The following is a 22,746-nucleotide window of genomic DNA, read 5'->3' on the forward strand; positions in this document are numbered from 1 at the left end:
CAGTAAAAAAATACACATGATATGGTTTATAAGGCACATTGTTCCAAAAAGCGGATGACAGATCTTTGGCTACCAGCTTGGTCAATATCACTGCCAGTACAAGATGTGTGCCCTTTACTGCTGGCCAGTGAGTATAAAGAGAGTTTTCAAAGTTAGTCTACCTTCCCTGCCTCCATCCAATGCTCCTCCACCTCTCTCACCGATTGTGGGCGCCGGAGACATTTCCATCTGGGACGCCTCTGCTTCACTGCTGGGCCTATCAGCCGCCGACAGGGGCGGAAGGTCCGCCCCGCCCAGAACGGCCAGAGAGTTGACATGCGACTCAGCCAGCAGTTCGGCACGCGACTCAGCCAGCGACTCGGCCAGCAACATGTCAGCGATTGGCTGGTGGACCTGCTGGCTGATGGCTGTCTCCAGTGAGACCAGGGCCTGTTCATGGGGAGCAGGGGTGGTGGGAGTGACTTCTCCTGATGGGGGAGCAGTGAGGAAGCCCTCAGAGACCCTGGGTGGGTCCAGACACGACACGGTACCACCCTGAGCCTGTTCGCCTTCTGGAACAACCAGACAAGAGAAAAGTCACGCTAGTGAAGGAAAATTGTTTCAGAAATATTTTAGTTTGTCCACCATCAGTGACTGTCCACATTCATAAAAAGCAGAAACCATGGAACACAGATCGAGTATTATTTTATTGTCACTGAAACAAACTGTTGTACATGAGTTGCCATTAATCTGAACCTCTAGTCTGTTCAAAAAGCTCAAGGCTACTGATCAATATAGCCAGGAATCCAGGGAGTCATGGTCCTACACTGAGGAAGGCAGTAAGTTGTATAGTTATCTCCTTAACGGGGTGCACAATCCTTATCCCCAACAACAACACAACTTACTACCTCACCACAGCATAGACAGACAAATACGATGTAAATATCTACCACTGGAAAGTTACAAAGCACAGGGTTGAAAGCTACAATACTGCTATATTGTTTAAGCCTGTGTGCAGTGTAGCCATTTTGAAATCAACACAGGAGTTCTCCAATGTAGCTGTAGGTTGAAGAGTTGGTTTGGCGTTGCTGTAAGAAAGACAGTAGACTGTATAGTTATCTCCCAGATCTGGTGTGATCCTAAAACTATACAAACTACTACCTCAACCCACAGCACGCACTGTCTCTAGCTGACCATCACATCCTCTTCATCTGCTGTCTTGTCCTCTCCTCAAGGACAAGATGGCTATGGCACTTTAACCAAATGAGCATAGGTGTAATAACAGTTTTATGGTGACTGTACCTGCAGTGCTCTCTGTGCCATTAACTGTCCCCAGTCCAGAACCCTGTCAACAGACCAAAAAAAGTTGACAGGCATTAAAAGCCAAATAACTGACTGAAATCCTAATACTGAAATGAGCTACAGATACACAGTCTGCAACCATGTCTCTTTGTCTCCTAACCTGCAGGCTTTGTTCCCTAACCTCCTCTGCTCCAGATGCCCTCCTCTCATTCTGCTTGGTCTCCTCCTCCTCCGCCAGCTGCCTCCTCCTCTTCTCCCGACGCTCTTCCAACTCCTCATCACGCAGACTCTCTAGGTGCTGCAGGATGGGCACCTTCACCACTGAAAGTGTTGCACAAAGGTCAGTAACCCGTACTAAGTTTGTGGAGCATGCAAATCATGATTTGTCTTTAAGTCCTAAAATCAGCCAACCTGCAACGCAGTCGTGCATACTCTCAGCATCCAACACTTTACACTCGTCTGTCCATCTCGTTAAGGCAGTGGGTATACTAGAGAGGGTGCCTAGAAGGATGAGAAGTCAGCAGTGTTAAGAATTCACCAAGACACGCAAATAGTGTCGTTCATCCCATGTATATCAATGTGTACAGTGGTTTTCACCTGCTTGTCCACCTGTGCTGCTCTGCTCATGGAAGAAGTCATCTAGCAGCTCATCGTCAGAGCGGGCGATTATGTGCACGTCCTCGTTGCCCACCAGAAGGCGGGCTCGGCCACGGGACTGCAGGGGCAGAGAGCTGGACAGCTGCAGAATGTCCGCTGCAGCGCTGGGACCCAGTAGTCTAAGCAGAGAAGGATGACAATAATAAGCATTCAAGACCAACGCAGGCCAAGTTTTCAATAGAAATGGACAGAGACCATTCTTTTTGTGTTTCAACAGCGTTATCAGACAAGGAAATGCTTGCTGTTGTCACACCATTACATTCTTTGACAAGCTTAAGTGAAACATCTCAAGACTGCAGTCGATAAAAAATAAAGGCTTTAAACTTCCTGCCTGGAGATCTCAGACAGGTAAACTCAGTGTCCTCTTTTAAATCTCTTCTTAAAACTACATTTTATAGTAGAGATCATCATCTTTATTTTATATTTGGGGTTTTATTCACTTTTATGTTTTTATTGTTAAACGTATGTAAAAAATTTTAACTAGTTTTTAATAGGTGCTATATACTGTAAATAAAGTTATTAATAAACAGACTATCTCTTCTAAAGGAAACCAAGATGATCCACCATCAACCAATACAATCACATCAGTGTTTTCACCTCTGTAGGATGAGCGGGGGGTTGGGCTGCCGGTTGCCGGGGTAGTGGACATGGATAGTGTGACCGGTGTTGGCGGTGAGCTGGCGCAGCGTGCGCTGGCTGCGGCCCATGCCCTGCGCCAGCCGGCTGCTAGTGCTCGCCGAACCCAGGGTGAGGGAGCCATGGTCGGCATGCCGCACCATCAGCGGGTGAGAACTGGGGATGTTGCCTGGGGAGGGAGGGATGTCAGCTGATGGAAGAACACAATAGAGAAGAGGACGCAGACATTAAAGGACTGCTCACTCGCAACCCCCAAGTCAATCACATCAAAGTGTGTCAAGTGAAGCTACCGCAATTAAAAATTATTCCTGCCATGTTGTATTACTTGAGTGCGATCATACTGTACATATGAAATATTATTTATAAAGCATGTACATAGAACATGCTTTACATAGAACTGAACCAAATAAAAATAAAGAAATATTGCAGAATAAAAGCATGACAATATCAGGCATGCAAACTGGGTGTGAAAAAGGTGAATTGGGGGAGCCCCAAAAACTTTTTGGGGGTGGGAACACCACACTTAGGCCATACACTGCCATTACTCTTCAGATTTGAACACTTTTATGTGTTCTGTTCAACACTTTCATACTGCTATGCAGCACAAATGTTTTGCGAAGCTCCACCAATCCGTGAAGCCGACGGTTTACGTTGGCTAATCAGGGAAGCAGACACATACAATCTCCCGAACACAGTTTGTCAGCCTCTCAGACCTGCAGGCCGAAGGATATAGACAATTGTGATTTTTCAGTTCTTGGAAACCCCGTTGGTCAGTCCAAATTGCCATTTGGCTCTGCATACCTCTGGGTTATGAGACATACACAGCAAGTTTGAGACCAAACGGTCGGATGCTGACGAGTTATGCCAGGGACACATTTTGTGTGACACAGATATTCAATGCGTTATAGTTATATGTTGTCTAAGCTGTAGGTTTTTTTTTGGGGCTTTTTTCTGCCTTTATTTATTGTGGAACGTAGAGATTGACAGGGAACAGGGAGAGAGAGATGCGGAGAGACTTGTAGCATAGAGCGGGATTCGACCCCGCCCCGGACCTCTACGCCAGCGGTACGGGCCGAATTGTGCATTTTTTTAATGTTTTGTTCTGCATTCAAAAATGCCAATAAAAAGTCACACACCTGCAATGTGTATAAAATAACGAGTACAGGGAGGAGTAAAGTTAAGGGAATCATAAAGTACAGTGATTTTAATTGAAAGTTTTACAAAGCGATTCTAAAAGAAGACTGATTAATACACAGGTTAAAACTCTAAAATGTATTGTAATTAAAGGCCAGCCCACAAAGTGCCTTCAAAGTTATCAGTAAAGTCTTCATACTTCAATCCTAAAACAGACGCAAATAAATAAAAGCATGCGTGATTATTTCAGTGTTTGTAAAACTGAACATACCTAAATTGATCTTATCCTGTTCAAAAATGTACCTGGCTATCGTGCCTCTTAACATGTTCAGAGATACATGACAGAGTGATGAGGTATATGTGATATATAATCAGACAATTCAATACAGTGCTGCCTACTTACCAGTGGTGGAGAACATGCTGTCAAACTCTATGATGAGGTCATCGTCCCTATCGAACCTCTCAAATCGGATGTGGGGTGCGGCGTTGATGTCAGGAAAGTCTTCATCTAGCTCCATTTCTGAACCTTCATCATCATCATCCTCATCTCCTTCTTCATCATCCTTGGGGGGGGAATGAAGCAGTGAGCATTAAAGACAAATCCACACCCGGAGTTTCCCAGAAAAAATGCATTTTTCTGCATACCTGATCCTCCTCCTCTTCCTCTTCTTCTTCCTCTTCCTCATCCTGGCTGTCCTCATCGTCGTTGCTCCCGCTAGAATCTTCCTCCTGCGTGTGCTCCTCATCCTCTGGCTCCAGGATGTTCATGGAGTCTGAGGAAGGAGAGAGAGTGTAGTGGTCATAAACACAAAAATAAACAAAAGATGAACAAATAAAGTTTTCTTGTGACTGTGAGGTCATAATTGCAGTATGACCACACAAGTCGCTGTTACCGCCTCACCTTCACGGTTGGCCTGAAGAGTGGAGGCCTGGCTAATATTGGAAGGGGCCTCATCCATCAACACATCCTCCTGCGATTCATCCTCACCGCTCCGTCCCACTGGTTGATAGAGGAAACAAATCAGACAAGCCCTAGGCTTCCCCCAAGACCAAAGCATGGGCTCCACCAAGTGGGAGCTGTACGCTTACCTATAATGGCACTGTTAACAGTGCCTCCATCTCTCTCCAACAATTCATCAATCAGATCCACCAACTCGTTCTCCACCTGTACGTATGTATGAAACAGGGCACACAAACGCAATGCAAGACACTGTTATTTCAGTGTTAGGTAATGGGCGGTGTTACCTTTTGAGCAATGCCTTACAGGTATTCTTTGAGCTACTCACCTGCATGTCCTGTGTGCTGAGCACCTCCGGCTGGCCAGCGATGACCACCGTGTCGCCTTCTGCTTCTCCGTCCATCAGATCACTGTCTGTACCCTGCACTCTGTGGCTGCCCTCCACCGGCTCTGCCTCGCAAGACTCACCTGGAAAAAAACACCACACATCAGCAAGGGGGATGTATTTGGAATCAGTCACCATTAGGGTCCTTACACACTGGGAGCATTAATGTCATGCAATTAATTCACTTTTAAACTGCCATTTGTGTCATGAGTACATCTACACAGAACAGAACAAGTGGCAATAAACGTAATTTATTTTCAAAAAAAGGTTGAGCATTTTTCCTTGAAAATTAAAGCATCAATCTGTATGAATGAGGCTTCACCAAATTAATAGTTTCATGTGAATATTTGCGCCACAATTTTGGATGGTTTATTTGTCACGCACCCATGCGTTTGTGTAATTTGGACTGGTTGATTAATTGAATACTTTATTAGCAGGTTTGTTAACAGTACACATAGTACAGTCAAAGGTTGTGCTAAAATAACGCAAAAATCCCTGGAGGCCTTGTTTCCATTGTGGTCCAGTGTACTCAATTCATTATAATGCATATAATACATATTGGTAGAAATTTCTGTTTCTGTATCAACAGGTATATTTACCTTGGTCCTGTGTGTTGCTGTTACTGTCCCTGGCAGTGCCCACTTCGGTCTTGTTCTTGCTGGAAGCTCCCTTGCCACCAAACAGACTGCTAGGCTGATTTACGATGCGAGACAGAGTCTCCAGAGGCTTCAGGGCTGCATTAACTGTATTGGCCATGTTGGGACTGAAGCATGCACACACACCCACATATGAGAAAGAATGAATGTGAAGCCAGTTCAGACAGTAAAATAAAAACAGTCTGTACAAGGAAAAGCCTCAATATTCATTTATATACTTGTACATTTTGACACTCAGGAGCACAGCAGAATTTATTGAACTGAGGTAAATCACAGCAGAATGTATTGAACTGAGGTAAATCACATAAAGTAGAGGGAGCTCAGACTAAATATGTACCATTCAATTTAGCTGAAACACTATACAAATACTGTGAATGTTCTCAAACCCCTTATATTAACATGCCTGAAGATTACAATGACTTGTGAGCAGTACTATAAATTTAATTGTGGTGTAGTTTGTGTACCTGGACAGATCCAGGCTGTGAGGTACGCGGGCCAGATCATTGACCAGGCCCTTCTTGAGGAAGAGGCGAATGATATTATTCATGCCATTGTGCTGCGTCTTGGCCGCCGCTGTGCTGTAGAAGCTAGACGTAGAAGGACACGACTCCATGATGGTACTGATGATGCACATCACTGCCTGCAGCCTGAGAGGTGGAGATAAGGAGTCAGGAATGAGTTTTCCCCCCCACACGGCTGTGTCATGGTGGTGGGTCGACCAGACAGGTAGCACTAACACAATGTTAATCCGTCCCTTTAGACCTGAGGCCTATTCTAAAAACGCCTTCTAATTCCTTACCCAAGTTTTCTGAAAAACTTAAAATTCGTATAAGAAAAAAGGCGAAACAAATTATGTTGCATATATATACATACATACATGCATACACACACACAGCTACTGTGACACAGAGGTGTTCCTGTCTTGAAAGGCATAACAACGTATAGGTACAGGTCTAAATGGGTTAATTAATTGTATATGGGAGGGAAAATAATTCAGCAACACTTATGGTATTGTAGAAAAACAACTTTGTTTTGAAAACTGATGCTTTTCAGCCTGACATCATGTAGGCAGAAATGTGGGTTCAAACTTAACACATGGGGTGCCAAAACCGTATATATACGGTTTTGCAAAAGGTGCAAAAAGTGACGCGGAGTGCCAAAACCGTATTTAAACGGTTTTGGTGTCTTTTTTGTTTTTTTCCACACGGGAGGGGCTAGAGCAGCTCTGGGAGTACCCATTGTGATCCTGAGAAGGATAGGCCAGATGGATCACGAAAAAAAAAACATGGCTCCCCATCCGCTTCCTGTCTATTTCCTTCTTTGAAACGTCTATCTCCGAATCTGTTTCCGGTGGGGAAAACCGGTCATGCGCGATGCGCGATCCCTCCCCGTTGTAACTCGCGAGTGAAATGTTATTGTTCCAGGATGTAGCCAGGGTCATCGCGCTATATGAATGCATGCTTTTTTTTTAGGTGGATTTGCTCGTCGTGGAGTCTAGAGCTTTAAACAGCAAAGCGCAGTCAATGGGGAGAATGCTGGCACCCACGGTAAGTTGTTATTAAAAAATTCAGGCACCCAATGTGTTAAGTTGTTTTTGTATGGCAAGTGTTACCGAAATAGTTTTTCTACAGTTTTCCCGACTTCTTTTACCTGGCATGTTTCTCTGTGCCTTCCGTCATAGCCAGTGCCCGACTGAGTGCAGCCTTCACCTCATTAACCAAAGCCACCTGAGCATCAGTGCCTGTGCCAGCAGCAGCCAGGCTGGCCAGGAAGAGGCGGGCCAGGGCTGGGGTGTCCTTGTCCTCAGAGTTCTGGGTGTGGGGCAGCAGGTGGTCCAGCACGAAGGCTAGAACACTACAGTCCTATGGGGTGAAAACAGTGTAGTCAACAAACAGACGGAGGATGTCAACTAGGGCTGATCTCAGAAATTACATTTGAATGTCGGTCTTGAAATATACTAATATTAGAAATGAGACACGATTTGATTATATTCTATGTAGAAAATGTACATATTAATGCATGCAATGACTGGTCAGTACCATTATATCAACAAGAGGATGCTTATCAATAGCAAGCTTACCAAGGGTGACATTAACTAATATTTAATAGACAAAAACAAAGAAGCATTAACTGATGGAGTCAATTTGCGATGTGTGTGCAGGCTCGTTGAACAAGCAATCGTTGACCTACTAATGTTATGTTGCATCGAAGCAATAAGCAACCCTTTACATCATGGATTTATTTTCTGCTGCTGTATTGGAAGTAACTACACTTTTGGTTGGTCAATTCACAACTTACAAGGTTTAGTTGTCCACCTGTCCGAAGTCAGTTAAACTCAATAGTTTGTCCACCCAAATCCCTCATGCCGTTTTGTTTGTCTGACGTTGAGTCTTTTTAAGGTGTATCCACACCGGACAGATACAAAAATAAGTATGTTTCTTGAATCAAGGGGAACGTGTAGCTTTGGCTGGTTAACAATACATGGACGAGAGGCTAGTGTGTCCGCACGCTCTGAATGTACATTATACAGTGACGTATCAAAGACCTTCATATTCAAGGTTCAATTACCGTATTTATTTCCCAGCCTTAATGTCAACATGTTTCCACTCTTTTTTTAAAGAAGAAAATTGGATAATTTGAAAAGTAAAGTGAAGATGCACTTCGAAGAGTACACACATGACAATAAAGTAGGTATAACTGTTGAATCATCTACCTCCTTGATGAGCTCAGATTGTCCAGCGGTGTAGCAGTAGGAGGCTATGAGTGTGGCGATGCCCACATAGGAGCGCACAAGCTCAGCCAGCAGTCTAAGGATGGTGGAGGTGGGCATCAAAGGCTTGCTGGCCTTAGCTTTAGCTGCTTTAGCCTCCTCTGAGCTGACACCTTTGTCACCTTCCTGCTCTTTCTTTTCTTCCCGCATCTCCTCTGGTGTGGAGGCTGAGGGAGATGGGATGAAAAATTTAGGACCAAACTCAAAAGGGTGAAATGGACCTTTTCCTCTAATAATAGATGTTGAATAGATTAATAAATGTAACAGATTTCCATCTCACCTTCTCCTTGTGGTGTGCCAGACTGAGAAGACTCAGCTACACCCCCATCAGCAGCAAACACCTGGGCCTGATGAAGAAAAGATGGACTTCTGTTATTAACTGAAGACAAAAGTCACTTATGTGATAATAAAATACTGATATACATTTATTTTGTATCAATAGCTATTCAATGTAACAGCGTTCTGTAAAAACTTCTGTATGCTAGTTTCCACTGGTGGTAGCAGGGTTTTCCATTCCTGGCAAATATGCACATTTTATGCACATATACAATACCTTGCACAGGAAATGACTCGTGCATGTACAGGAAATGTATGTCAATTGTGGAAGACAAGACGCGGCGGGTAACTTATTTTAATCTTGGGTAAAATCAATTATCATTCTAAATAACAACTCAGAGCGAGTTGTGGGTGCGACGCTTGTGGGCTACACGGACGCAAATGATGCAAAGATCACTGCCCATTGGCATAGGGCGGCGCAGGGCAATCATAAAGGAGTAACACTTCAAAATGAGATTCGCACTAATTAGTATCACACATGATTAGTCAAGGCAGGTTTCGTCTACTTGCGAGTCCACAACATCCTTCAGTTCTTGTGAATGACAAGCGATCGACTGGCACAGCCTTTATAATTGACACCCCCCGCCCCCCCCCCAAAACCCTTTCTCCTCCGATCTACGTCAACCACAGAAATGTCCCATTTTGGATGCAAAACGCAGATTTGCTGAAAAGCGACATGCTTGCATGCCTGAAAACTACCGCTACAGACTCATTAGCTAGTGTACAACCAGAATGGAACACTGGGATTTGTATTATTAAAATGCAATTGATGTGACCAGCAGCCACCACATGATGTCGCCAAACCACCAAATAGTCCATCTTGTGACTAACATCATTCCACACAGTACCCATCCATTTGGCACTGCAGGTCAGGTAGACTCACGTTGATGTGGAAGGCAGACTGGGAGTCATAGTCGCTGCCCTGCCTAGTGAGTCTGTACTGCTGGTAGACGTCATCCCCAACATCCTGCAGGATCTGGCACAAGTCCTGGCCACCAGGCACTGTCACGGCTCGCTCCTCTGGACGTTCAGCTGCAACACACAATGCCGTATGATATAAAATAGGGCTGGACAATGAACAAGTTCTGACAAATTGTGTATTGACACATTGAAAATGTTGATAGGAAACAATATGGAGGTGTCGAACATCCATGTTAAGTCCAAAAACATCTCACTGTAAAGCAGCAACCCATAACCTTTTTTGATGGATAAAATGTTATTTTAACCATCTGTATGGCATAGTATGTTACCCAAGTACTAATCTCTCAAGAACAGATTCTGCTCTCCGCTTGAATCTGTCGGGGGGGTTCGTCATATCGCGTACGCACTGGCCTACAAGTGGGTGTGCATTCAGATCAGGAAGTAGGCCGCGCTTTACCCAATCAAATGTAGTGGGCGGGATTTACGTGTACGCCGATCCTTCCCCACTAGAAACAAACCGAAACTCATTTAACAATAGCGTCCTCGGAGCAGACAAAACCACGGAAAGATATTCACATTTTAACTTGCTCTTTCATCATAGAAACAAGTGGGCTTATAACCAAAACGATCCATGTTCTCTGGGAGAAGTGGTGTTAGTGTTCCGTGTAGAAATATTGTTAGTGGGAATGAAAACAGTCGCACCACCGGAAGTTAAAGGCTGAAGGCAGACCAAAACCCCGGTTTCCTTGCGTACGTGTGCTACGTCGACTTCCTCCCAGAGCCAAGTGAGATAGTAAAAAACAGCAGAGGGCGCTGTTTTTCCTTTTCATTTGGCGATGGGTTCCCAGATTGCCCAAGAACCAATCCAGGGTATGACATGAAAGTTACAGATTGCAGCTTTAAAATCAGATGTGCCGGCTCTATGTACAAAGCAAATATAAGAAACAAAACTTTTATCTCCTAGTCACACTATCTTACCCTCTTCAGGCGGGGCATGGTAGGCGGCCAGAGCATTGAGCATGTCATAGATGACCTCCTTGATGGTGTCAGGGATGGCGGGAAGGGGGGACAGTTTTAGTGGGGTGGTCTTCACCAGCTGTACAGCATTGGGCCCCTTGATCCGCAGGTTCTCAAACTCATCATCAGAGGCTGAAGGGAAAGGGGTAAATAGGACGATAGAGGATGAAAGCAGAATTCTAGTCAACACTCCTGACTTCCTAGTGTAGCTTTTATTCCCATGCCTAGTCGTAAATATTGAGAGATCCTGTTTTTGCTCTCCTCATTAAAATTTTTGCAACACTTGATCCATCATTGTGCAGTCAGAATCGTTTATTTTCAAATATTTAATAGTGTTTGCACCTATAAGGACTCTTTTAATTTGGGTGATTATGGGTTGATAGTTTGCTTCATATAATTTGGACAGGTCTTTAGTCAACCATACTCCCAAATATTTAATTGATTTTGAATTCCAGTTGCAAGGAAAACACTCCTTTGTTTCTTTTGAAGGCATGTAGTTATAGGAGAGTAATTGCGTTTTTTCCACATTGAGTTTGTAGCCTGAAAGTCGACCATACATTTCTAAAGAGCTCATTAATTTGGGGAGGCATGTGTCAGGGTTTTTTATATATATTAATAAATCATCCGCGTATAAGGCCACCTTATGCTCTGATTCCTTTATGGTTATTCCCTGTATTTGTGGGTCTTCCCTAATTGCCTGAGCTAAAGGCTCTATGAAAATCGCGAACAGTCCAGGGCTACAGTTGCAGCCCTGACGTACCCCACGTGTCAGAGCGAACTGGTTTGTTAGATGACCATTTATTTTTACTCTTGCTGTGGGTTTTGTGTATAATGTCTTGAAACATCTTATTGATTCCTCCGTAAAACCTAATCTTTTGAGTATTAGGAATAGAAAGCTCCAGGATACTGTGTCGTATGCCTTAAAGGAGTCTAGGCTTACTAAAACTGATTTTAACTTGTGTTGTTTAATGTGGTCCATGACATGTAACGACCGCCTTATATTGTCCTGGGTTTGACGACCACGGATGAAACCTGTCTGGTCATTATCTATTAAATCAGGCAGAAAAGTCTCCAAACGTCTCGCCATAATTGACGCATATATTTTATAGTCAACATTCAGAATAGATATTGGCCTATATGAGCCACAGAGTTCCTTATCTTTGCCCTCCTTGGGAAGAACTGTTATGATTGCTTCACTCCATGAAGGAGGAATAATCCCCTCCTTTAGAGTCGAATTGAAAGATGATAGAGTAATGGCATGATTTCTTTTCGAAAAGTCTTAAACCATTCTCCCGGAAGGCCGTCACTGCCAGGTGATTTATTTGCTTTGAGATTAGATATTGTCTTATCTATCTCCTCTATTGTTATTTTCGCAGTCATGATCTTATTTTGCATTTCTCCAATAGAAGGCAAATCTAAGGAATCAAGGAATGACATTGCAGCTTCATTATTAGTCTGAGGAGGTTGTGTGTAGAGATTCTTATAAAATGACTCAAAGGCTCTCTCGATATCATCCAGTTTGCTGGATACTTTTCCTGTTTGAGGGTCTTTGATTTTATGGATTGCGTTCTGGCCCTGTTGCTTGCGTAGCCGTCTGGCCAATATTTTAGTAGCCTTTGGGCCAGATTCATAATATGTTTGTCTTATGAATCTATATTTTTTCTCAAGGTCATTTTTATAAACATCATCAATTTCCTTCCTTACATCTGTTGTAGTAATTGTTTATCTAGCGTGTCTTTATGCTGTTGTTCCAACTGTTTTAATTTCGTGGTTAAATTTTTATATTTTAATTCCTTTGCCTTCTTAAAAGTTGATGTGATAGCAATCATTTTCCCTCTAAGTACACATTTTGCTGCGTCCAATAATATTGCTGGATTCACTTCACCATTATCTTGTATATATGTTTTAATTTCGGATCTGATGCTGTCAGTGAATAGTTTGTTATTTAACATGCCTGTATTAAGTCTCCATAGTGTATTTCTTGGTCTACTGTCTAGGTGTAGGGTCAGATAAACAGCAGCATGGTCCGATACGTCAGTAGTGCCCAATGTGCAATCTCTTATTCTATGTCTGTCACCCTTAAACATGAATATATAGTCAATTCTTCTATGTACAGAATGAGGAGCTAAAAAATGTGTATAGTCTCTCTCAGACGGATGAAATTCTCGCCATACATCAAACATTTCTGCCTCCCTCAGTAGGGTATTTATAATTTTAGTTTGTGTAGATTTATCTATCTTGCTATTTGTTGTATCCAATTTGCTAAGATTATTATTTGTATCTGAAGCACAAATCAATATTCCAACCTATAAGGACTCTTAAAACACAGCAGCAACAAAGTATTATAAGGGTTGTATAAGTTATCTGAATGTATATAAAAGGTTAAAAATGAAAATTATTTAACTTATATCCCGTTTACAGAAGGGCTTTACATGATGCACTTGTTGCATCAAACAGCAATCAGAAACTTTAAGAAATTACCGACTTTCAACCCATCTTCATATAATTGGTCCTCAACTAATAGCTCATAAGATGGTACCATTTCTGTATACTCACTCTGTATCTCAGAGGAGGGCTGTGGGCAGTTCAGAAACCTGCCTACCAGTGACGTCGGTAAGCAGGTTGTCATTTCCAACAAGATTTCAAACTTTATTTTTTTATGAATGCAAGAATAGCTTCCATTTCAGCATGCTAGCTTTCAAGGAAGAGAAACGCTGTAGTTTCTATTCGCTTGGAATGCCCATCAATGATGTCACTAGTAGGCAGGTTTCCAAAATGTCAATAGCCCACCAATAACACACAGAGAAAGTGTGCCATCTTATAATGAGCATCATGTGAAAATAAGGTTGAAGATGGGTGAAGTGGTCCCTTAAGACAAGAAAAGCTAGCAAACTCACCTGTTCCAGCTCCGCGGGGTGCAGGCAGAGCGATACGGACACAGTTGTTGGCTGTGTCAGCAAAGCAATCGGGGTTGCGGCAGGCGGCTGGGCCCAGGACACGCAGGATGTAGTTGATCTCTCTGGAACCCAGACTACCTGACACCACACCTGATGTGGTGCTGCCTGCTCCACTGGTTACTGCTGACCTCACCACCTAACAAAACACAGCAGACAGTCACTTAGTGAGGGATGGTTTTTATGATATGGTATAGAGGCCTACTATACTCAAGATATCATGGCCTGTTCCTCAAATGTATCTAACCTTCTCCATGGTGTGCCTAAGTGTGGCTGGATCCTCTATGATGTGTCTGAACAGCAGGGTCACCAGTGGGGTGAAACCATTGAAACCCGAACCTTGCGTCAGCCCTAGGATCATTCGTGTGCTCTTCAGCTCAGCAAACATCATGGCGTATTTGTGGGTACGTGTCAGGCGCAGGCAGAGACGCAAGGTGGCATGGAGGGTGTCCGGGTCCACAGGCACGCTGATCATACTGACACAGGCTCTGATGAGGACGGTGGTCATGTCCTCTGTCAAGCCTTGGACCACAATATCACCCTGGGCCTGGTCTAGTTCCAGGGTGACAACAGGTGTGGAGGAAGCCGGTGGAGCAGATGAAGTCTCCTTCAGCTGGCTTGAATCATCTTTTGGAGCTGCCATTTCCACTGCCACGGAGGCTGAATCTAGAAGGAGAATACAGATATTCGATTCAACAATTAAACGTACTGTGCCTACTTCAAGTTTACTAAGTGTGTGTGTATACTATTAAAATATGTATGTATTTTTTTAATTGAGACATCTACGTATCGTTTTACAAATTTCAATTTTGCACCCAAATTACTGTCATGGCTTAATACCTAATTGACACGTCTTTTTACTTTACTTTAAAGCAGCATTTTATTAACACCTGGATCGCGTTTTATTAAGCTCGAACCCAATTACAGCCCGGCAGCTTTCTTAACAGCGTTTTGGCCGCCGTGATCCACAGTAGCCAAATCGAATGATAATCGATTGGTACAGTAGGTAGAGGCAGGCTACAATGCGATGATCTGCTGCGTACCCCAGTAAAGCTCAATAACTGTGGTGAAGCTACAACGGGTGACACATCGAAAATAGTCGATCTACAAGCTCACAACAAGTCATGTCCTCGACACTTGTGAGCTTGTAGATTTTCAATTTTTGGTGTGCAACCCTATCGTACAACGAAGTAGCCTATACATTTGCCGAATGAAGTGAATGACTGTCGAATGACCTAAACAGGGATTACCCCTTAAATTAACATCTGAATCCAGTTTCATAGTACAATCCCATATGGAAGACAAGAAAATGTTGGTGAGTTTCTATGGAAGTCCATGATATAAATACAAAATACAATTAAATAAATAAATGCATTTATTTAATTGTGGTATTTATTATTACATTTCTGTCAGCTGTCATTTCTACAGCGTAACATTTGTTTACATGTTTGGTGACTAAGTGCAATATGAACACAAACCTCACCGAATGAAAAATGCAACAATGTTGCAACTTCACCCCCAAATCGCACAGAGTCTACCGCACTATATAAGTGTGAAGCTGCCCTTCAACAAAAAGGCTTTGATCTGAAACCGTTGTTGATACAGAGACATCTATCAACATGTTTTAACATTAGATGATCATGATTGATTTTGTTGGTGGGAGCAGGGGGAGATTTAACGTAGGCTACGTTTTTGTCTCTTGCACTTACTCACTGCGTGCTCTCCTGTTGGAGATGGACATGTCTGCGGCCAATTTGAGGCATGAAAGCATAATTGATTTGACCTACTTACACCACATTTCAAATAAGATTCTGTAACTTGAATATGAATTGTAAATGGATTTTATATACTAAACATTTTTTGGGATGAGATGTGGCCTTATAGATCGAACTCTGCTCGGTTTTGGCTATTTTCGCTGCACACATCCCTAATACAGATGCATTTCAATGTACAGAGAAGTGCTCACAGTAAACAAATATATACATCATTTGAACATTACCTGCGTCAGGCTGGGTGTCCTCTGCTTTGCTCCTCTCTCCCTCGTCTCTCTCAGACTCTGTGGTGCTGCCCGTCTTGGCAGGCTTGGGCACACGAGGTACTCTCTGGACAGTGAGCATTACTGGCCTCCTGTTACCAGTCTCCTCATTCACCTGCCACACAGAAACAGAGGAGCCCAGCAACCATCACTTGCATGTACTGGAGTCATACACTCACACATGATGCTATGAATATCCAAACACTGGTGCTAAAAAAATGCTTTGTATTCAAGAGGAGGACCATGTCCACAGTCTTTACCTGCACCATAGTGTTGAATTGCACGGTATATCTCCTGCGTCCGGCTGTGAAGCGGACACTGCTCTCCCCGGCCCTCCAGGCCGAGTCGATCGTACTATTGTTGGAAGCACTGTAGCTGCACCAGCGGCCAGAGCGGTCATCGAACCACCGCCAGTTGTTACCATTAGGCTGCAAGTACTGGCAGAACAGACAGACACAATAGTAAACAGATGAATGATTTCCTGAAAAAGTGGGGATAATTATTAATTAATAACTATCATACTTCATAACCCTGGTTTTGTTTGGGGCACAAATTCAAAGGCTACCTTGTTCATTTGTGCTCGGCGCTTTGAGGAGACGGCCATCTTCTCGTAGAAGTCGATGATCAACAGCACTGGGGTGATCCATCTATACAGAAGACAGTTTAAAAAGTTAAGCGATGTTATATTGTTTTCTGTAATGTTGAGGTGCACAAGCCTAAATACAAAGAATGCCATGAGTCACAGTGTGTTGGCATTTAGAGCATTGGCAAAGGTTATCCAGAGCTATTTTTAATCCGTCTGCTCTGTAGATGGCGAGTGGTGAGTTGTAGACCACTCACTTGGGTGTCTGTATGTCCTTCTGTTCTTTGGCAGCCTGCAGACAGGGCTGCACCACCTCCAACAGCTTAATCAGCAAATTGAGAATCCCGCTGTTCTCCACCACTCTGGCACACAACAGCTTCAGCTCCTGCATGAAATTAACAGGCAGTGCCATTACCTCAAGATGTGCTTTTATTTTTATTATTAAGGCAAACAGTGATGGGTTCTGAATACTAAGGACAACTCTGCCCTATCATTGTTTTTTGAACCCTCACAATGGAATGATAGTATCAATGTAAAAATAATGGACAACGTCACCCTTAAGAAGTTCCTTACAACACTGATTTTATTCAAGCGTTTTGCGCTTTCATTTGTGTGTGATTACCTCGAAGAGCAAGGTGAGCAGCAGAATTCGAGTTGCAAGTTTGGAGGCCTGGGGCAGTGTGGCCATCTGCCTGGTCCACTCAGCTACCGTCTTTGTGTCACTGGTGGTTAGAGGCACGGCGGCCTTGATCAGCACGTCTGCCGCATTCCACACCTACACACAACCCACACACAGCATCAGGCTGACGCAAGCACAATGTTCTCCCACGCCACAACAAATACAAGTGAAATCTTATTCCAAGTCATTTACTATCTGCACTGTTACTTTCTGCACCCGAATAACCCTTTTGTAATAGTCGTCATAGAGGATTTAAGATTTACTGCCATATGAACAAAATTAGATTAGTCACAATAAGCCCCTGCTCAGAACAAGCATAGCACCCAGACATTAGCAGGGCTCGAAATTGCGACCGTTTTGGTCGCAAATGCGCCCGAGTTTTAATCTGTGCAACATGAAAATATAATTGGGAGCACCTGTGCGACTGCAAATAATTGCTGTGGTACGACCAAAACGAGCACTCCCTGCCATCCAACTGAGGTGCAATAGCTCTTGGTGCTAATCTTTAGCATGTAGTTAACTCATTGACACAACGGTGAGGGGAGTCGCTGACATTCCAGCGCTTTGTGCGATCTTACCGTGTGTACATTATTTCAAAAACGGGTCGCTTATGAACATTATTTCAAAAACGGGTCGCTTATGAACAAAGTTCACAAAGTTCCGAGCCGCGGAGCTGGTTACGGAGAGAACGCATCCATCTCGCTGTGAAAGAGAAGGAGGCGGACCTGAGTGGGTGTGTGCACGCGCGTGTAACTGTCGGAGCTAGACAGAGATCAAGTCATAGGAACACACAGCTCAGCTGGTATATTTTGGCAAATGTGTAACCGATTGACAAATGTATATAGACACAAAAGAAAACTGATCAATGTGCTCATTAGACAGTAGGCTTAGCTATACGCAATAATGTAATGACATACCATGTTATATTTACATTACAATTATTTTATAACTGTTATTCTATTATATTATCCAAATAGGCTTAGGCTATGAAGTTGAACAAAAAAAACGGATGAATATGAGATTGACCGGAATCAGTGTAGACTGTAGAGGGTCCTAATCTGGAGATGTTTGATACCTATGGATGGATGGATGGATGAGGGACAGAGAGTCAGGACACTACAATTTAAATCCTAGGCCCAGCATATTACATAAAGCCCCAATGGTGGCCTACCATGAATTTTTAAGGCTACTTTCATCATTTTATGATATTTGTAAAAAAAATATATATATATATCAATTATATATTGGTGCTCCTTACATTTTGGAGGGTGTTCCTAAATTATTTCTGGTGATCTGAAATGTTTTAATTGGTAGCACCAGTGCTGCAATGTAAAAAGGTTTGCCCTGATTAGACACTTAACTTATTTTGTTGTAGCACAAAACTAAGTAATAAAGAGCGTTGGAAAATGAGATAAAAATTATATCAGAACAAGGTAAAAAACACAACAATATACAAACAATGTATCTTCGCACTGACCTGGTCAACAACCTGGCTCAGGATCAGGTCTCGGTACTCCGGGCCACTCCTCTTGATGGCCGTCATCAGCAGATCACAGAGGCGGTAGACTGTGTCGGGAAGCTCATCCAACAGGTGGAAGCAGCCAGGGAGCATGGAGTCTGTGAAAGTATGCAGCTCTTGGGGGTCCAGGGGCTCAGCCTCCATGAAGCGCTCCAAGCAGCGTGCCTCCTCCTCCTCCGCCCGCTCCCTGGCTCGCCTGTCCTCCTCCTCACGTCGCCGGGCAGCTTCCTGAGGGAGAAAGAAGAGGCAGAAATGGAAGATGATGTCTACCCGTCATGTAATTTAGCAACAGGTGGCTCAGAGAGTGTGTGTTCCTCTGCGTTATGTGTTAAGTAAGGAGGCGCACCTCAGGGGAGTCAGAGCGCTGCTCCATGCTAACCTCTTGTCCCAGTGACATGGCGATGGCCCTCATCATCTGGTCCTCTTCAGACATGGTCAGGTCCTAGAAATACCAAGGAAGAGACTCACTGTTACCACTACGCACCGCGCATGTGCCGATGTGGTGAAGGACAAAGGGACAGTTTGTGTGCATTATACACTGTACATGCGCATATCTCTCCTTTAAATCGTTTCTAAGTAGCCTTACCCTGACAGCTCCACTGAGAAGGGGTGGAGGGTGTGTCAACAGGTACTCGGTTGCCTGCTCCATGGTGCTGGTGTTGAGCAGGGCCTCCATAGCGTGCTCCCTTGAGAAACCCATGTCCATCAGCTGGAGAACAGACAGCAGGTGGTCAGGTCACAACATTAATTAAGATAGTCGGGGGGGTGCGAAGAGAAAAGAGGGAATGATGAGGACGCAAGGGATTCTTGCAGAGAAGTCGAGGAGGGCAGTGAAAGGTCAAAGACTGTTACTGAATATTATCATTATAAAAGACCAGGGAAACATTCTTCCACACATTCCTTCTCTTCCCTTCATTTGCTTTTAATAACACTTGAGTGGCCTCAGCAACCGGTTCTCTTTAATCTCTGCATAGCATCCAATCATCATACCTTACCTTACCCAACACCACCCTCACGAACAACCTCAGATGGGTTGAATCCCATTACTCTGATTAAAATTCTTCTTCTCTCAGCGTTTCTTCTTACCAAATTAATCCTCCCTCTCCCTGTTTTTTTCCCTCTCCGCCTAATCTTTCCACCCTCCCTTTCTCTCACTCTACCTCTCCTGCCAATCTCTCCACTCCCCATCTCTTATACCAGCTGGAGTTGCTGCCAACGGACCCGTGGGTGCTTCCCTCTCCCCCGTTTCAAAATAAACGGTGGGCCCAGGGTTCAGTTCGTGCAGAATATGGAGGAAGTCTCCCTCTCCATAATCTTGCGTTGCCAGAAAGTCTGCCTTCCAATACGCCTGGTGACATCTGAATTCAACATGGTTGCTAGACAAACCTATGACTACTGCTTAATCATGTCACCGTACCAAATATGAAGGACTACCATTAGGTCTTTCCATTGGTTCTGCAAATGCAGTTCTTTTTTTTACATTTTCAATCATCAAATTCTCCACCCAGTTTTAGCAACTACATTGAATTTAGATCAGCAGACTTATCAGCAGAAAGAGATCTACTATCTAATCTTTCCTCCCTCCCTCCCACCACCTCTCCTGTCAATCTCCCTCCCTCCCCATCTCTTATACCTGATGAAGTTGTTGCTGGCGGGCATGTGGGTCACTCCCTCTCCCTCTGCCTCTTCCCTGTTTCAAAACAAACGGTGGGCCTGGGGTTCAGTTCATGCATTATATATGGGGGAGGAAGTGTGGCATAAACACAGCAGCTCTGTTCTGGTCTCAATGACATGGCCACCTAGGCATCTAATTATGTTGTTAGCCTGTGCTGTCAAAACTGCCTGCATACCACAGCAAGCAGACAACGCCACTATAACTATAGGCTGTGAGAAAGGCCTGAGCCGCAAACATTTATAATAATAAATACAAAAGGTATCTTAAAAGAAAAGATATAAATAAATAAAAAGTGAGCAATGATGCAAGAATATGATCCTGCAAGAATTGTACATTTTCAGCCAGAGGTTAAGACAACTGTGACGGAACAAAACACGGGAACAAAGCACAAGTTGCTTTGTGCAGATGGGGAAGTAATGGAAATATGAACATAAAGATGGCTCGTCTCCTTACCTGTGTGAGCTGGGCCTGATTGACCTGCGGATCTCTGCGTGGGGTGGAGTTGGTGGAGTCTTCGGTAGACCCTCCCGCTGCTCCTGGGGCCGGCACGGTCCCGGCCGGCGCTGTTCCCTCTCCAGATGGTGCAACGACACCAGGGGTGCTGCTGCTGCTGGGTGCAGTGGGCGCTGAGGGGGTCCCCTCCTCTTCTGGACGGACCGTGCCCTCCGTCTCCTTGGCCAGGCGCTCTTGGATGACAGGTTCCCCTCTCAGGATGTGGCAGAGGATAGCCAGCATGGACTCTGCCATCCGGCCTCCATAAACCTTCAGAGGTTTGCGGTTCCACAGGCTGCGGATGCAGTTGAATGCAGCCTACAGAGGGAGGATTGAGGAAGAAGAGTTATTGTTAACAAGACCATAGCCATACATGTATGGATCCCTAGATTATGTGCACACAAACAAAAAAGCTAGTAACACTACCCATAGGCACCTCACTCTTTCAAACAGACACCAACCACACAATTGTTTGCTACATACAGAGTAGGGTCTATGGATCACTTCTGACTAACTTGACCTAAAACAACTGTGAAAGATATTTTTCTGCTGGTAAGGTGAGACATACCCATTCCAAATCATTTTGTTATTAGTCACTGACCTTTTGGGTGACGATGAGGAACCGCAGGGCACTAAACTGGGGCGTGGTCGGGGTGACACCAGGCACCTTAGCTGGCAGGGAGTGTGGAGAGTCCAGCACAGTGCTGGGGTTCACCATCTTCTCCACCAGCATCAACCAGGCGTCCAGGAACTCCCCTGTGCCATCTGGCAGATCAGTGTGTTCCAGACCCTCAGACACAGGCACCTTACCACCCATGGTCAAGGCCCAGTTAAATGTCCTACAGAGAGAAGAACATAATCAACTGTTGCTGAAAACACACTTTTGAGGCCATAGTCCTTTACAAGCCAGCTGATTGTGTTCCACAATGCATTTCATCAGACTCACTCGAACAGGGCATCATGTCCTCCAGAGCAGAAGAACTTCTGCAGCATCAGATGGTAGGGGTACTTCCTCTCATCAAATAGCATTGGAGACGTGAAGCCCACAGAGCAGATGAAGAAAGTCAGCCTACAGTAGCAACAGAGAACACAACACATGACCATCTTCAGACAACATAATCCAGTACCAATGCTAACAAACAGATTAGAACAGTATCAGATTGAAAATAGATAGTCATTTAATTATTTACAAGCCAGTGACTAGGAGAATGATGACTGATTCAGGTGGGTTTGCCCATACCTAAAGCGAGGAGTTGGCGTGTAGGGTGGGGGCTGCCAACTCAGGCCCTTGGTGAGTAGCTTGGTAAGGGAGGAGGCGGTGGCGCGGGCAGCAGGGGTAGGGGCAGTGCCCGTGCTGGTGGCATGGTGAGAACGGCGCTGTCTCACTGGCGAGCCTACGCACAGCTTGACAAGTAGGCCAAAGAGCTCAGCCAGAGCCCTGCCAAGACGAGACGAGGCTAGAGGGACGGAGACATGTGTTTGTTAAGAATGTAATAATCGATTATGCAACCAGAAGTCCAGGATGTGAAAACGCACCACACAAATAAGGTGCCTTGCCTTTAGGTGTAAAAACAAAAGAGGAAAATTTAACTTCATTTGGAGACACCAACTCACCAGAGAGCAGTGGTTTAATTTGTTTAATGCGGGTGGCCATGGCTGGGGTGAGTTTGGACTTGACCTTGGGGTCAGTGGTGGTGGGCTCATCAGTCTCCATTGGGGCGAGTGTGTCGCCGTCCAACCCCATGCCTTCCAGCAAGCCCCCAGCAGATGAATCCACAGACACCGCCTCAGACTCTACTAGGGCAAGGCGGAAGAGGAGAAAGCAAGATAAATGGGAGGCATTCAATTCATCCATGAACATGACGAAACACTGTTTTTTGTTTAACAAAGTCAAATGGCTCCATTACCAGTTCTCCTGGAGCCAGAGGCTGTGGTTGCTGCAGAGCTACCAGGTGGCTTCTCTTCCTTGGGCACCAGTTTCTGCATGTCAGCCTGGCCAAACTCGCAGCCTGGAGGCAGACTGGGGGACAGATAAGCGAGGGTCATTGCTTGATAAAT

The 22,746-nt window shown here is 44.4% G+C and overlaps 1 protein-coding gene across 1 annotated transcript in view; it reads right to left on the reverse strand.

The window, feature by feature from the left end:
- The window catches only part of huwe1 (HECT, UBA and WWE domain containing E3 ubiquitin protein ligase 1), a 53,117-nt gene that overhangs the window by 11,987 nt on the left and 18,384 nt on the right, over nt 1-22,746 (reverse strand). Inside the window, exons 28-62 of the mRNA XM_080445664.1 lie at nt 22,596-22,708; nt 22,303-22,485; nt 21,929-22,145; nt 21,635-21,757; nt 21,290-21,527; nt 20,650-21,006; nt 20,155-20,211; nt 19,108-19,230; nt 18,868-18,963; nt 18,480-18,749; nt 16,946-17,098; nt 16,581-16,708; nt 16,306-16,387; nt 16,001-16,177; nt 15,705-15,855; nt 13,953-14,371; nt 13,649-13,844; nt 10,713-10,883; nt 9,697-9,845; nt 8,758-8,824; nt 8,421-8,644; nt 7,358-7,569; nt 6,172-6,354; nt 5,651-5,814; nt 4,995-5,134; nt 4,798-4,873; nt 4,610-4,708; nt 4,354-4,481; nt 4,112-4,271; nt 2,536-2,764; nt 1,879-2,057; nt 1,693-1,782; nt 1,442-1,602; nt 1,282-1,324; nt 162-551 (exon numbers count right to left, since the gene is read on the reverse strand). Of these exons, the coding sequence (XP_080301790.1) occupies nt 162-551; nt 1,282-1,324; nt 1,442-1,602; nt 1,693-1,782; nt 1,879-2,057; nt 2,536-2,764; nt 4,112-4,271; nt 4,354-4,481; nt 4,610-4,708; nt 4,798-4,873; nt 4,995-5,134; nt 5,651-5,814; nt 6,172-6,354; nt 7,358-7,569; nt 8,421-8,644; nt 8,758-8,824; nt 9,697-9,845; nt 10,713-10,883; nt 13,649-13,844; nt 13,953-14,371; nt 15,705-15,855; nt 16,001-16,177; nt 16,306-16,387; nt 16,581-16,708; nt 16,946-17,098; nt 18,480-18,749; nt 18,868-18,963; nt 19,108-19,230; nt 20,155-20,211; nt 20,650-21,006; nt 21,290-21,527; nt 21,635-21,757; nt 21,929-22,145; nt 22,303-22,485; nt 22,596-22,708 (5,948 nt within the window). The remainder of the gene's footprint in view (nt 1-161; nt 552-1,281; nt 1,325-1,441; nt 1,603-1,692; nt 1,783-1,878; nt 2,058-2,535; nt 2,765-4,111; nt 4,272-4,353; nt 4,482-4,609; nt 4,709-4,797; nt 4,874-4,994; nt 5,135-5,650; nt 5,815-6,171; nt 6,355-7,357; nt 7,570-8,420; nt 8,645-8,757; nt 8,825-9,696; nt 9,846-10,712; nt 10,884-13,648; nt 13,845-13,952; nt 14,372-15,704; nt 15,856-16,000; nt 16,178-16,305; nt 16,388-16,580; nt 16,709-16,945; nt 17,099-18,479; nt 18,750-18,867; nt 18,964-19,107; nt 19,231-20,154; nt 20,212-20,649; nt 21,007-21,289; nt 21,528-21,634; nt 21,758-21,928; nt 22,146-22,302; nt 22,486-22,595; nt 22,709-22,746) is intronic.

This window comes from Gymnoscopelus braueri (genome assembly GCF_963280865.1).
Source record: "Gymnoscopelus braueri genome assembly, chromosome: 12".
In the NCBI taxonomy this organism is placed as follows: domain Eukaryota; kingdom Metazoa; phylum Chordata; class Actinopteri; order Myctophiformes; family Myctophidae; genus Gymnoscopelus; species Gymnoscopelus braueri.